Source organism: Oryctolagus cuniculus, chromosome 20, assembly GCF_051225735.1.
Source record: "Oryctolagus cuniculus isolate XC-2025 breed Fujian yellow rabbit chromosome 20, ASM5122573v1, whole genome shotgun sequence".
Lineage (NCBI taxonomy): Eukaryota > Metazoa > Chordata > Mammalia > Lagomorpha > Leporidae > Oryctolagus > Oryctolagus cuniculus.
Window position 1 is genome coordinate 22399314 of NC_142886.1, and position 15132 is coordinate 22414445.

Here is a 15132-nt window from a genome sequence, read left to right on the forward strand (position 1 = left end):
AGGTCTTAGACTCACATTTAAATATACTGTCTCGAAGTGATTTTTTTTAATGTTTATTTTTAATTTTCATTTTACTTGAAAACCCCTGCCACACACACACAGATCTTATTTCTACTGATTGACTCCCCAGACAACCACAACAGCTGGGGCTGGGCCATGCCAAAGGCTGGAGCCCAAAACTCAGCTTAGGTCTCCCATGTGGGTGGCAGAGGCCCAAGTGCTTGAGCCATCACCTGCTGCCTCCCAGGATGTACCTTATCAGGAAGCTGGAATTGGAAGCAGAGCTGAGACTCGACTCCGAGCACTCCAGCATGGGACATTGGCATTCCACGCAGCATCTTAACCCCGCGTCTAACGCCCTCCCCTAAGTGATTTGGTGTAGAGTGTGAAGGGAAGTCAAGATTATCTTTAGACCATTAGGTGGTTTGCTTTTGCTGAGTTTTAAAATTAACTGTTTAGTATTAGTTGCAGATAAAGACAATGGGGACTTTCCATGTTTCCCCTCCCTCCCCACCCCATCGTTGCTTTATCCATCATTGCTGAGGAAGTGACCCCAGTACTGTGCTCAGGGCAGGAACTCTGCTTTTTGGCAAGTGAAGATGTGTTAAGTAGAGCTTTGGGACCACAGTCTGTTATGAAACCTCAAGGAGCTGAGAACCCACTGTAGCAACAGTCGGCTGTGTCTACTGCCATCCTGAACTGGAGAATCCAGTGGCACGCAAATGGTTTGAACGTAGGGCCCGTGAGCCAGGGGACTTCACCCACACAGTCCTCTCCGTCAGCGCTTAGTGTAGACTCACTGCCGTTTTGAAAGTTCTGCATTTTTCAGTTTTGAAATTCCTATGTGTTGGACTCCTTTAGTCCTGAAGATTTTAGTTTTGTGATCGTTAGTCAGCATTCAAAATGTTGATACCAAGAAGCTTTTTAGAGCCAGTATTAAAGCCAGACGCCATGGGCACAAGAACTCAGTGTGCCCGGTCGAGGGGAGGGCATCTGGTGTGGGCGAGACTCCACCCGGGACACCTGCATCCCATATCAGAGTGCCTGGGTTCCATCCCAGCTCTGTTCACCTTCTCTGCTTCCTGCTAATGTGCAGCCTGGGAAGCAGCAGGTGATGGCCCAAGTAATTCAGTACCTGTCACCCCACAGTGGCCCTACTATGGCTGTTGTGGGCATAGGGAGAGTGAACCAGCAGATGGGCGATCTCTTCTCTTGCTCACTCTCTGCCTTTCAAATATTAAAAGTGAAATTACAGGGGAAAGAGTGGCCCTCTGACTGTGGATGTGAGTCTGTGGAGAGCTGTGTCCTATTGCTCTCCTTCTCGCCTCCACTTGGCGTCACCACACCCCAGTGGAGGAGGGCGAGGCCTATGGAGGGTGACTCTTCCGTGGCTCACCCCTCCAAACTTCACTGTGCCCAACCCCTGCCATGCCAGGGTGTTTGACACACTCAGAGGCCAGCACTGGTTCATATCCCAGCTGCTCCAGGTGAATCCAGCTCCCTCGTAATGGCCTGGGAAGGCAGTGGAGGATGGCCCAAGTCCTGGGGCCCCTGCACCCATGTGTGAGACCTTGACGAAGCTTCTGGCTCCTGGCAGTGGTCTGGCGCAGCCGTGGCCATTGGCGCCATCTGGGGAGTGAGCCAGTGGATGAAATATCTCTCTCTCTCTCTCTCTCTCTCCGTCTCTCCATCTCTCCGTCTCTCCTCTCTCTGTAACTCTTCCAAAATAAATCTTTGGGGAAAAAAAGAAGAATAAAGTGCCCCAGAGAGCATAACAGTTTTTACTTAAAACGTAGACTCAGCCCCAGCAACCATGACCTTGAGCAGACATTTCAACCATAGTGAGAATGCAAGGAAGGCCAGCCCCAGTACAATTTAATGAAAAATTTCATCGTTCTTTAACCGGCCAATCCCAGATCATGCTTTCCTCACTGACGTGCAGACCCTCAGGTACCCCCTCCCCGCCCCCGGCTCATCTTGTCTGTGTCCCGCTTCTGCGCAGTACCATGAGCTCCCGGCACTCTGCCAGCCCTGTCGTCTTCAGCAGTGCCAGAAGTTCCCCCAAGGAAGAGCTGCATCCTGCCACCGCCCCCCAGCTCGCGCCCTCCTTCTCCTCATCTTCCTCCTCCTCGTCCGGTCCCAGGACTTTCTACCCCCGCCAGGGCGCCACGAGCAAGTACTTGATTGGATGGAAAAAGCCCGAAGGAACCATAAACTCCGTGGGATTTATGGACACAAGAAAGTAAGAGTCCTCTCGCGTGACCGAGGCCAGGAAGCCTGGGGTGGCAACTGACCACAGGGGAGACCCAGCTGGGGTGGGAGGCGCTGGCTTGGTGGAGGAATTATTTTTATATCCTGTATTATTTATCTGCCTCATTGTATCCTATGAAAACACCATGCATGGATTTCACAAAAATATTCCAGAGTTTACCTTTAATTCTGTTTTTCCATAAACTTTTTGAGATCCCCTCACAGAATGGAAAGCATTTAGTTAGAATCTTGAATCTCCTCGGAAAGAGCAGGTCCCAGGCCACACCGGGACCCGCTGTGTTGGCTTCCTGTCTGTCACTGCCTTCCGACGAATTCTCAGGTGGGCCAGTAGGGCCAGAGAGAACCTTAGAGAGTGAGCCAGTACCCCTGAGAGCAAAGGCTTGAGTTTGTAAACCAGGTGGCAAAGCAGAAACTTCAGTCATTTGTGTTTTGCTTTTGTCTGTGTAGTTTGCTTTGGGATTGCGACTCTGCAGTCCTTCCCCAAGCTTACTGCTCCCGCTGGCCTGGAGCTGACGGTGTCCATGAAAGGGGTTGCTCGTCGGATTTGACCCTGTGTTTCCCATTGGCCCGAGGCGATGCCGAGGGCGTCCACAGAAGTAACGCTCTGCTTCTCTCCTCTGCTGTTTCTCCGGTCCCTTGACTTCTGCCATCTCTTCGCAGGCGTCATCAGAGTGACGGCAACGACATGGCCCCCGCCAGGCTGCGGGCATCCACCAGGGACCTCCGTGCATCCCCCAAGCCACCCTCCAAGTCCACCATCGAGGAGGACCTCAAGAAGCTGATCGACCTGGAGAGCCCGACTGCTGACTCGCAGAAGAACTTCAAGGTACGGCCCAGAGCTGGCGGGCCCGCAGGCCCACCTTGCGCGAGGGTTGGCCGCTGGCTTCCCCTCCCAGGGGTTAGCTCACAGTGCTAACAGTGCTCTGCCCCTCCGGCCCCATCTCTTCCCCCCGGCTCCTGTCCAGCCCCACAGTTGTTTCTTCTCCCCGCGGGTCCCAGGCCAAGCACACAATTTCCTGGACATCCCTGGCATGATGCTGCTTCTCGGAACGCTGCAGACACACTATGGCTCCCGCCATGCCTAGGGGCTTTAGTGCTCTCTGACCACGGGGTTGCCGTCCTGTCTCAGGTTCTGCCCCCTTTGCCTGCTGCACTCTGACCTGGCCTCTGCTCCTCCACCACACACAGCAGCCGTCTGCAGGGTGGACGGCCTGCTCTGTCCGCTCCTTCATCAGGGGTTCCGCGGCGTCTTCACTCTGCAAAGCTGCCTGCTTTGGGCTCAGTGCAGGCTGTTACTGCCTCTGCATTTCTGTTTGTGTCAGTGGCCAGGCCTTGGAGTGCTCATGGGGAAAGGCTGCTCCCCGTCCAGCAGGAGGACCTTGCAGCTGGCTGCGCAGCCTCGGGCTCCCAGGACCCGAGCTGGGCCTGGACGTGTTGCGTTCCGAGCAGAAGGTGTTTCTGTCCGCGGTGTGCCGGGCAGCCCGAGAGAAAGGACGCCCGCCCCTGCGGAGGGCATGGCAGTCACCTTTGAAGTTTTCTGTTGTCTGTGTTCCAAGTTCCATGGTTTGTGGTCTGTAGAGATGGCCAAAGCTTTAGGACTTTGAGAATGGATTGAAAGGTGGAAGCTAGAATACTTCCTCACTGTTTCACCGGCTCCGCACTGTGCCGGAGGAGGCGTGCTGGGCGGCAGAGCTGCGTGCTCGCCCCGCCTTCAGCCTCGCTCTCCGTGCAGGTGTCTGTGTGCCCTCCCCCCCCACCCCGGGGAGGGGGGCATCTGGTGTGCCTCCCAAACTTCACAGCGTACCCAGGGACCACCCTGGAGTCATGCTGAAAAATGAAGGCTTGAAAAGCTCGGTCCATCGTCTTACTAAACCATTCGCTGCACACGGCTGCTCTCGGGGCTGGGATTTCTGTTTCCTAAGCCAGCACTTAGCAGTTCTGACTCATCATCCAGGCACACATGGTTTCCTTAGCAACCTTGCAAAAGATAGTGCTTGAAACTTCTTCACCCACCAAAACCCAAAGAGGCATATTAAAATTTTTAAGTACCAGTTTCAAAATAAAAATTACCTCAGATTTTTTTCCTTTGAGGTTGGAGAAAACTAAAACCTGCCCTTTTGAAAGGAATCTTTCCTCCGATTCCTAGTTTCACATTTTTGGCAGTGGGCAAGCGCAAAGCACTCGTTCTTCAGATTTCCTCACGCAGTGGAAATAGTAGTAGGCAATGTCTGTTTTGCCCTTACTCCAGGTCGTGGCTTGTTTTCCAATGGGAACCACTGTAACTTTCCTCCAGAGACGGGTGCACTTTGTCGTGACTCTGCCAGTACGAGACCCTCTGCAAAGACAGTGTTGGTGCTGAGGGCGCAGGACTGGGAATCGCTCCGGCGTCTTTCTCCAGTCCTGTCCCTTCCGAGCCGGTTTGGTTTCAGATGAGGGCAGTGAAGCAAGTCCACACATCTTCTTGGAGTCACCATCTGAGTGGCTGTGGCTCCGCTGTGTCAGAGGCCAGCGTGCCCTCGAGGAGACTTCCAGGCCACCCCTGGCTTAAGGCTCCAATCAGCATGCCAGGCTTCAGGGTTCTGGGAGTGGCCAGCTGTGGGCCGTGCCAGCTGGAGCCAGGTCGGCTTTGTTGGTGAGCCAGCATTCATATCAGTGGCAGGGGGGCAGTCCCAGGCCCATCTGCCAGCAGAGCGGGCTGCCTGTGTAGGACATGGCGGCGCTCCCACCTGGAGAGTAGCCACAGGGCCCACATGGTCCCAGGCATGCAGCTTGGGAGACGCCGAGCCTGGCGAGCGGGCACATGGTAGGGTGAGCTGTTAGTCCTGCTTTCTAGCCAGTGCTCTTGGGTGTAGACCAGACAAAAGTCTCCTTGGGCTCCTGCTTCCCATGAGTGACACCTGTCACTCACAGCGAGGGGAACAGCCCAGAGGAAGAGGAGGCCAGGAGAATGACGTCAAGCAAAATGCCACCCCTGCAGGCCCCACTTCTCAGCTGTGAAATACACATATATAATTTCAGGGTTTTTTTTGCACCTTACAAGCTTATCTTTTATCCTTTTCTACCACTTTTTGAAGTCCCTTCATTAGAAGACCAGAGTAGAAGAGTGAGGCTCTGGAGTGCTCCCACATCCCTGCCTTTTTAAAACAAGTGGAACTGAGAAGGCAGAGTTTCTCCAAGGGGAATTGTGTGGCTCCTGGGTCCCACCTGAGCCTCTCTCCCAGCAGTGGTGCTGTAAGGAACTCGCAAGGCTCCTTGGAACACAACTGGGAGGCCCTTCCCCACCGGGATGCTCTCTGAACTCCCTGTGGTCCTTCCAGGGGCTGGCAGCAGTGGGCCGCTGCCCAGAGCAGTCCTGTGTGCCACCTGCAGGGCAGGCAGGGGGCGTTCTCATGAACCAAACAGGTGTGCACACTTCCTCCCCGCAGTGCAGCCATTACAACTTCTAACCCTACACGCCGCTCAGAGGGACCTCTTCATAGCTTTAAAAAATATTTATTTGAAAGTGTGGGAGATGTGGGAGGGAGGAGGAGAGTGAGGGAGAGAGAGAGAGTGAGTGAGAGAGCACTTCCACTTGTTGATTCACTCCCCCAAATGGCCACAACAGCCAGATCGGGCCAGGCCACCGCCAGGAGCCCAGAATTCCATCTGGGTGTCCCACGTGGGCAGCAGGATTGTAAGTAATTAGGCCATTATCTGCTGCATGCCAGGCGCGTTGGCAGGAAGCTGCATTGGGAAGAGAGTAATGAGGGCTTGAACTGACACTCCCATGTGATCGCCAGCATCACAGGCAGCCACTTCAGCTTTTGCAGCACCATGCCAAGCCCCAACCTACTTACTGCCTGAAATGTATTATGTTTCCCAAAGAGGCTGGCAGTAGAACTGGTAGAGTGTGTCTCCCCTATAAAGCCTCAGTGGAGAAGGAATGCCACTGGGAAAAACCAGAGGTGAGATCTTAGACTTGGCCTGCGATAGTCCTTGAACCTGGCAGGTAAAGGAGAGATGAACTGGTTTGATCTTAAACACTGGAGCCAGGAATTTAACATCTCTCAAGGCCACTCTTACAAGTGAGAAAGGAAGTCATCATTTCCATACCAGCTCTCCTTCACAAAGCTTTTATCACGGAAGCTTAATTTTCTTTCTTTATTGATTTGAAAGGCTACAGAGAGAGAGAGATTCCATCTGCTGGTTCACTCCCCAGATGACCACAACAGTCAGGTCCAGGCTAGGTCAAAGCCAGGGGCCCCATTCCGATCTCCCACATGGGTGGCAGCGTACTTGGGCCATTATCTGTTACCTTCCCAGGTGCATTAACAGGGAGCTAGATCAGAAACAGAGAAGCCAGGGCTCAACCCGGTGCTCCGATATAGGATACCAGTGTTGCAGGCCATGGCTTAACCCACTTCACCACAACGCTGGGCCCACAGAAACTTTATTTTCTTTTTTATTTTTATTTATTTATTTTTTTTGACAGGCAGAGTGGACAGTGAGAGAGAGAGAGAGACAGAGAGAAAGGTCTTCCTTTGCTGTTGGTTCACCCTCCAATGGCCGCCGTGGCTGGCGCGCTGCAGCCGGCGCAGCCCGCTGATCTGATGGCAGGAGCCAGGTGCTTCTCCTGGTCTCCCATGGGGTGCAGGGCCCAAGCACTTGGGCCATCCTCCGCTGCACTCCCGGGCCACAGCAGAGAGCTGGCCTGGAAGAGGGGCAACCTGGACAGAATCCAGCGCCCCGACCGGGACTAGAACCCGGTGTGCCAGCGCCACAGGCGGAGGATTAGCCTAGTGAGCCGTGGCGCCAGCTATTTTCTAAGCAAGGACATAAATATCTTGAATGCATCAGGAATTTTTTTTAAGTGAACACAGTTTTTACCGAGTTGGTCGTACCCTGGGCATAGTTATGAGTGTAATCAGTCATCCTTTCATACTTGTGCTGCAGCTGTGCATACCACGTTGGGGGTCCCTTTGGCATGATTAGCTCTCGGCCTGGTGAATGGACATCCGCCAGGCCCAGAGCACGTGGAGGACCCTGAGTGGCAGCTCTGCATCCCAGCTCTGTCACAGCAGCCTCCCGAGTGGAGCCTCTGCTGAGTCACCCTCTCTGTGCCCCTGCAAGGCATCCCGGGAAGCCCCACGGTGGACAGCAATGCTGACTCAGCCTGCTGCTCCGTCCTTACTCCACGTGGAGCCCCCAACAAGGTGAACAGCTGAGGGCTGACTTGTCAACAAGCCAGGTGCTCGCTGACTCTTGAATAAGGCCAGTCCCGTTTCTCAGGGAAGGGATTCTCAGAAGCCTGCTATCTGTAGAAAAATCGCAAGTGAAATCATATTTGGTCACAAAGACGAAAGACGTCAACAAGAGCTGCGTCTCGGAACTGCTTGCCATTTATAGAGCTGAGGAGAAGTAGTTATCTTTTTTAAAGCTGACTTAACCGTTTTAATTTCATGGATAGATACATAATGAAATAAACTCATCTGTGTGACTCCTGATGCCTGCCCACCTGAGAGGTTCTCAAGTTCACGGCCTTGAGGGTCAGACGCTCTTTCTGCCTGGCTCCTGGGGCTTTGTCTCTCTGCTCTGGGATGACACTGCTGGCCTGGCCCTGGCCACAGTGATCAGCCCACAGGCGTCCCCCAGGTACAGACGTGGCAGTGAGCTCAGAGGAAGAACAAGGAGTGGTCCCAGGCGCAGGACTCATGGAAGCTCACAGCTGCCTTGTTCTCTTCCACAGCCCGCACTGTTGATAACCCATGTCCCGATGGCGGGCGCAGGCCGCGTGCTGGAGACAGGGACGAGGGACTCCGCTTTTAGCTCCAGAGCGTGCCCTGAAGGCTGCTCGCTGGGGCTCCAGGGGTGGGTCGGGCAGGTCCTGAGGGACTTCCTCACCAGCTGCGCGCCCCCAGCCTCGTCCGCGGTGGCTGAAGCTGAACAGACTCCCCTCTTCTCTCTTGCAGTTCCACGCGCTGTCCTCCCCGCAGTCCCCCTTCCCCAGCACCCCCACCTCCAGGCGGGCGCTGCACAGGACGCTGTCGGATGAGAGCATTTACAGCAGCCAGCGGGAGCACTTCTTCACGTCGAGGGCCTCGCTGCTGGACCAGGCCCTGCCCAACGATGTCCTCTTCAGCAGCACGTACCCCTCCCTCCCCAAGTCGCTCCCGCTGCGGAGGCCGTCCTACACCTTGGGAATGAAGTCCCTGCACGGTGAGTGGGCTGCCAGCTGCAGCCGAGCGGCCGGGGGCCAGTCCTGCCTCCGCTCTGCTGAGCTTTCCTGTGACCCAGCCCTCGCCCACGCCCGTGCCTGAAGGCGAGGCTGGGAGTCCCTGCTGCTGCGCTGATTGGCCTCCGGGGCTCACACCTCACACGAGCGACGTTGTTTTTAGACAGTGGGCTGCCGCCTCTCGCAGCCACAGTAGGAACCCAGACTTGCCACCGCTCGCTGCCTCACAGGCGCCAGGATGTGGGCTTGGTGTCAGCCCCTCAGCTGCGTCCTGCCTCCTCTCTTCGCCAGCAGCATCACTCACAAGCAGCTCAGTGAGAATGGGCGCCACCCTGAGCGTGCCTTTGCCCTGGGCTGCAAAATGACTTTGACATCCATGCTCCCGGGGTCCTCATAAAGCTGAGGTCATGTATTAATGAAAAAACACATGGATTTCAAAGTCTTTTTGTACAAACTAAATTCCATTTTTCAAGAGCTTTTTGAAGTCACCTCATATATGCCTTGTTTGCACACTTTTTAAAAGATGTATTTATTTAAAAGGCAGAACAACAGAGAGAGAGAGATGTTGCATCCACTAGCTCAGTCCTCAAATGGTCACAGTGGCAGGGAGCCTGGGATAGCATCAGGGTTCCCACATGGGTGGCAGGGCCCAGGTGCTTTCCCAGGCATAATAGCAGGGACTTGGGTCTGAGGCGGAGCAGCCACAGCTCAGACGTGCAGCATCCCAGTTCTGCTGAGAGCCAGGCCCTGGGCTCCAGGCTTAAAGCTGTGCCAGCTCCACAGCACCCTTACAGCTGAGGCCTGGCCCAGCCTCCCCTCATCAGGCCTGCTGTGGCCTGTGGTACACACCGCACGGACCCCAGCTCCCTTCCCTGTCTCCGGCACACTCACACACTCATCCACCTGCTGCTTTTCCTTCTTCTGCTTTCCCTGTGTTGCCCTTGAGCCGACTGTCCCACTTGCCACTCCCCCCAGCAGACATCACTCAGGGCCCCCCAGCACCTCACCGTCACAGCTGACACATGAGAGGGTCGCTGCCTCAAAAGCAGACTATAGACTAGAAGACATCTTAGTGGTGACCCCTCCCTCTCCCCTCTCCTCCCCGTGCAGGGTGACTGGTACACCCCTCCCCCCTCCTCCCCATGAAGTTGTCACTGCTCCTCCAGTTCCCACCACCTTTGAGTGCTCATCTTAGTTCCCTTCACTTTTGAAACCTTTGTAGCTGTAAAAATAACCTCTGTGTGATGCTGCGTCGTGTGTACGTGGGCACTGTCCACCCAGGAGGCCTGGGGTTGAGGCTCCCTCGGGGCGGTGGGAAGGGAGGGGAGGAATGGCAGCTCTGAGCACCTGCCGTCCCCTCCTGCTTTCCTCAACGTCAGGCTGCAGCTGTGGCGATTCTGTGTCCTCTAAGCTGAGCGGTCCCTGCATGGCTGACCTTTAGGCCCTGTGGGGTGTGGGGACCACCTCTGAGGAGTGTGGAGGCGAGGGGGAGGGGGTTTTGTTGGGGCTTCAAGGTAAAAGGGCTGTAGGGCTCCAAGTGGCACACAGAAATCCCTCTTCCACCTGCTTGTCCTGGCAGGAGCAAGTGCAGACAGAAGTGAACATTTTGTTTCTTGCAGTATTTATTGACTTCCTTCCATTCAGTCATAATTCTTGCTAATCTTAAGCATGTTAATAACCAGCAGCTGCACTCCAGGGCAGTTCTTTATGTAATCTGAAGGGGAAAATGAGCACTAAATGTATTCTGGGCGGCGGGCTGTCACACAGAGGAACTTTCTAACTCGTCGTAAGCAGGTATTGCTGGTGCTCCCGGGCTTCCATGGGGAGCTTCACTTGCAGCTGTGCCTTTGGGTTTGGCTGCGACAGCCGCCTCATGGGGTGGTCCTGCTGGTGGGCCCGCACGCTCTGGCTCCTCTCTCCCCGCTTATGTTCCAGAGGCGTTTCTGTTTCACGGGCTCTGTTTTCCCAGCCCCCGCCCGTCCTCCCTTTCCCCGTGTCTTCATGCACTTGAACATAGCATTGTACCTTCAGAGGACACCGCTGAGTCATCGTGCCTCCCTGCCCCAGGCTGCGCTAGGTCAGTTGATGAATTGTTGCGCTGGTTCAATATTTTTATTCAACCAACCAAACACCAAGTGTCACCTTGGAAAGAGCTCGATGTTAGATGGCTGTCCCCCAAAACTAAACCAGAGAGTTTCCTGTGTGATGGCCCCATGTCCCAGGAGGGGAACAGTGCCGACACCACTGTCACCCCCGAGCAGCCTGGCGCTGTCTGACATGTTTCTCCCGTCATCTGACCTGGCACCCAGCGGCCCTCCCAGTCCCAGGGAGACCACAGCAGCTGGGTTCAGATCTCAGCTCCCAGTCCAAATAAAAAGAAGTCCTGTTGTCCTCCTAGCAAAAATGAACACCCTTAGTGTGGCTTCCAACTCCAGCTCTGTTGAAGTAGCCTCGTCTTCCTGCCTGAACTGCTTGGCTCCGTGAGGGACGCCGGAGCTGTCCTGGGCACTCTGGACAGATGAGTCCCCCAAAGCAGACGTCACGACTCCTTGCAAAACTATTCTTCCCAAGACTCACAGTGCTGGAAGAGAGACAGTTAGGGATTATAAGAGACTGGAGGGGCCGGCGCCGCGACTCACTAGGCTAATCCTCCGCCTAGCGGCGCCGGCACACCGGGTTCTAGTCCCGGTTGGGGCGCCGGATTCTGTCCTGGTTGCCCCTCTTCCAGGCCAGCCCTCTGCTGTGGCCCGGGAGTGCAGTGGAGGATGGCCCAGGTGCTTGGGCCCTGCACCCCATGGGAGACCAGGAAAAGCACCTGGCTCCTGGCTCCTGCCACCGGATCGGTGCGGTGCGCCGGCCGCAGCAGCCATTGGAGGGTGAACCAACGGCAAAAGGAAGACCTTTCTCTCTGTCTCTCTCTCTCACTGTCCACTCTGCCTGTCAAAAAAAAAAAAAAAAAAAGAGACTGGAGGAAGCCAATTCCTGTTTCAAGGTGGGCACTAATGCTGGGAACAGCTGTTGTGTTGCAGGAGATGGCTCAGCTCCTGAGTGGTTCTCTGGTGGACACGAGCAGTGTCTCATCCCTGTTCCTTTCCTGCAGGAGAGTTCTCGGCCTCAGACAGCTCCCTCACCGACATCCAAGAGACTCGAAGGCAGCCCATGCCGGACCCTGGCTTGATGCCCCTGCCTGACACTGCTGCAGATTTGGATTGGTCTAACTTGGTAGATGCCGCCAAAGCCTATGAGGGTGAGTTCACCAAAGTTGCAGGCGGGACAGCCCCGGACCCGCAGGGCCGTGCTGAAGTAGGTTGGGTGAGGGATCCAGTCTCACCAACAGCCATGCACTTCTCTGCACAGCTGGTACCCAGCAGGGCCAGGCCACAGGCTGGGCACTTAGGCACGGGGATGTCCAATCTTCCCTGTGTGAAGGCAGAGGGTAGAGGAACCCCAGCTGTCCCTTGACCAAACGGAACACATGCGCAGAGAGGGTCTTTCGTCACCTGTGAAGGCGTAGTTGCTAAACGCACGATCACAAAGGTCAGGCTGCTGGGCCTGCTTGGCCGCGCCCCAGGTCCAGCCAAGCGCCAGCTGCTTCTCTTGCCCAGCTCGTCCAGCTCCCGGGTGCAGGTGCTCCGGCCGCATCATTTGTTTGCAGCCTGCTGGCTCTGAGCTTGTTTTCCACTGGTGATTCCTAAAGGCAGAGCCCCAGACTGGTGCTGATCTGGTTTGCTGAAGTGAAAACAGAAAGGAATGAATGCAGTGTGTGTGTGTGTGTGTGTGTGCATGTGTGTGCTGATATAATGTCAGTACCTGTCTTTTGTGAGTTAAGACTGCCTGTAAGATTGTTGCAGCATTTTTGGTGCTAACATGTGGTTTGTGATGTTACAATAACAGATGATTATTGTACTGCTCTCATGAGAACCGAAAGTTGCTGTTAAGTCTTAGTTTGGAGGAACAATCTGCTATCTGCTAGACCACAGAATTCAGAAGTCGGGAAACCCTGGAGCAGTCAGCAATTAGTCCCCGTGCCCTCCCTCCTCTGTGTCTGTTGATGGAGGTTCCTTAGTACTAATTTTTCCAATTTGTCAATTCATTTTCATATAAAATGTTAGATTTTTAATATAAATTGTTTAAAACATGGATGGTGTAGACTTGGGTTAAAGTCCACTGAAGTGGACCCTACATCTTGTGGGAAATGTGGTTTCTTCCAAAAATCCACAGAAAATGGAATTAAAACTTTATTTGGCACAAAATCCATGCACCCAAGGGGTCTTCAAAAAGGTAATGGAAGATACTGGAAAAGTGCATATATTTCAAAAAATTTTGCACCAAAATAAACCTACCTTTTAATTCCATTTCCCACAAACGTTTTGAAGTATCTTTTTACTTCATGGAGTTCCAAGAATCTTAATTCTAGCTCTTTAACCCATGTCTGTCAGTACAGAGTGGAAAGCCTTGGTCTGGAATTGGGCACGGGCCTCTCTTCAGGGACGCAATTAAAAGAGGACCCTGGGGCCCTGGGGCACAGCAGAGACTGCGGACTGACAGCAGCTGCTGTGTGGGGGGACACAGGGATACTGCTGTCCCCCGGGGCCGCAGCAGTGACGCCTTGCTTTCCTGGCACCCTGATTAGACTTGACTGTGCACGTAGACTGGCTGTTGGCTTGGGGCACGTGGGGCCTAGGGGTGTGGTTCCAGAACACGGAATGGTTTCTCCTCTCCTTCCAGTCCAGAGAGCCTCGTTTTTTGCTGCTAGTGATGAAAATCATCGTCCCCTGAGTGCTGCCTCCAACGGCGATCAGCTCGATGACCAGGCTCTGGCCCAGATGAAGTCGTACGGCAGGTGAGTCACCTGACAGCGAGGGCACCTCCCCCAGCCCTGCTGGGGATGCAGATTCGGGGGACAGGAGCCGGAGGCCCTGTGGAGTTGGAGAGGGCAGCACCAGACACTGCATACACACCCCCACGGTGGCTGCTGGCAGAATTGGCATTATGGATACTCCTTACTGGTGAGCGCCCTAATGCACGTAGGCCCACTGGCCTTACTGGGCCAGGTAGGAGGCGTCATTTGTGTTAAGAACCCCAGGCCCCCATCTTCCCTCGCTGACCCTAATGGTCGTTGTTAGCAGTGTCCCTCTTTGGGTCTGCTATGTCAGGAAGCTGGAGCCCCAGGCCCCTTAAGGTTGTCTGTGAATTAGAAAGAAACCTGCTTCTGGGGCCGTGCCTGGGCGTTAGACCTGTGCAGAGACTGGCTTTTCTGACCCTCGTTAGGCACTGCCCACTCACTGCAGAGGGTCTCCCCTCCCTTGAAACCCTCTGCAGCTGAGAGTCCAAGTGTCATGGGCACCAGTGGGAACCGCGCCATTGCTGCACACACTGGGGCTCCTGTGAGCTGCTTCTCCAAGCCCCACCCAGGGAAGTGCTGTTAGTGCAGAAAGGCTAAGAGCAGGGGCGTCCACTCCTGTCCTGGGGCAGCGCGGCTGTCAGCCTGCCTGCTGCCAACCTGCCAGTGTTGCAGGAGAGCCCAGGATCTGCCGGGTTAGGATGGGGCCTCCCCCGTCCCAGAGCAGCGTGGGTGAGGGCAAGGATCGGTACTTGGCTCTCTCAGCATGCACTGAACAAGTGCTAAGCTGAACGTCTTCAAATGTTATCCACACGCTCACACAGAGCATTCCCTTACAGAAATCTGTGGGGAGCAACTTGGACTAGACTGAGTTACTGGAATTAAGACTTATTCTATGCATCTGCTCTCCCACAATATGGCACTGGGAGAGGAGTAAACAGCTTCTACACAGCTGCCTCCAGTTCAACCAGTAACCTGCAGGAGCTGATCCCGCTCCTGATTGGAGGAGAGCAGCGTACTCGGCATGTGGGTAGCAGAGTTGGGATTGGTGGAAGAGGACTATAAAGGAGGAGAGAGACAACATGCACCAGGAACATCTAAGGGGAACATCTGAGGAACATCTGAGCAGCCCCTGAGAGAGCTGGCCGGCGGTGTGCCGCTCCCCCGCGGAAGTGGGGAAAGTGGCAGGGGGAACCGCCCCTCCATGGAGGTGGAGGGACGACAGCCAACCCGGGAAGAACCAGCAGCAAACCCGGGAAGGGCCGAGCAGACAAAAGAACAGCGCAGGGTCCTGTGTCGTTGCTCCATGAAGAGGGGGAGCGACAGAAATCAAGACAGGAGTAGTACAGGGGAGTGCAGAATGTTTGTGGAACATGGAATTAAAAGTTGATTTTGGTGTAAATTTGAAATCCATACATAGGTTTTTTATAATATGCATTTTTGATAAATTTTTGAAGCCCCTCGGATGCTTAAACTTCAAACTTTTTTGCTCCAAATTAAACTTTGACCGCTGGCAATGACTTCTAGCGGGCACCGCTGCCCCACTGTACTGTTCAGCACCGCCTCCTTGGCCTTCGATGCTTACAGCATGTGACAAGCCTCTTGCCCACAATGTGCAGTTGTGGATTGCAGCCGAGCAGGTCCCTTGGAAAAGCCATTCCTTTGATTGGTTGTTTGGAGTCATCGTCACCCTGTTTGTCAGACGCTACAGCGCTGTGCACCTACGTAGTGCCCCGTTTAGATTTTGAGTCAGAAGTCATCAAGTCAGGAACTCCAACTTGCATCTTCCAAGCATTCTGAGTCACAG

At 54.5% G+C, this 15132-nt stretch overlaps 1 protein-coding gene across 35 annotated transcripts in view; it reads left to right on the forward strand.

Annotated features, from left to right (window-relative positions):
- The window catches only part of SIPA1L1 (signal induced proliferation associated 1 like 1), a 437830-nt gene that overhangs the window by 419204 nt on the left and 3494 nt on the right, over window positions 1–15132 (forward strand). For all 35 annotated transcript variants that reach the window (XM_089322259.1, XM_051826282.3, XM_089322258.1 and 32 more), the window contains 5 exons: window positions 2003–2242; window positions 2932–3097; window positions 8220–8466; window positions 11583–11729; window positions 13211–13325. In XM_089322259.1, coding sequence (XP_089178385.1) covers window positions 2003–2242; window positions 2932–3097; window positions 8220–8466; window positions 11583–11729; window positions 13211–13325 — 915 coding nt within the window. The remainder of the gene's footprint in view (window positions 1–2002; window positions 2243–2931; window positions 3098–8219; window positions 8467–11582; window positions 11730–13210; window positions 13326–15132) is intronic.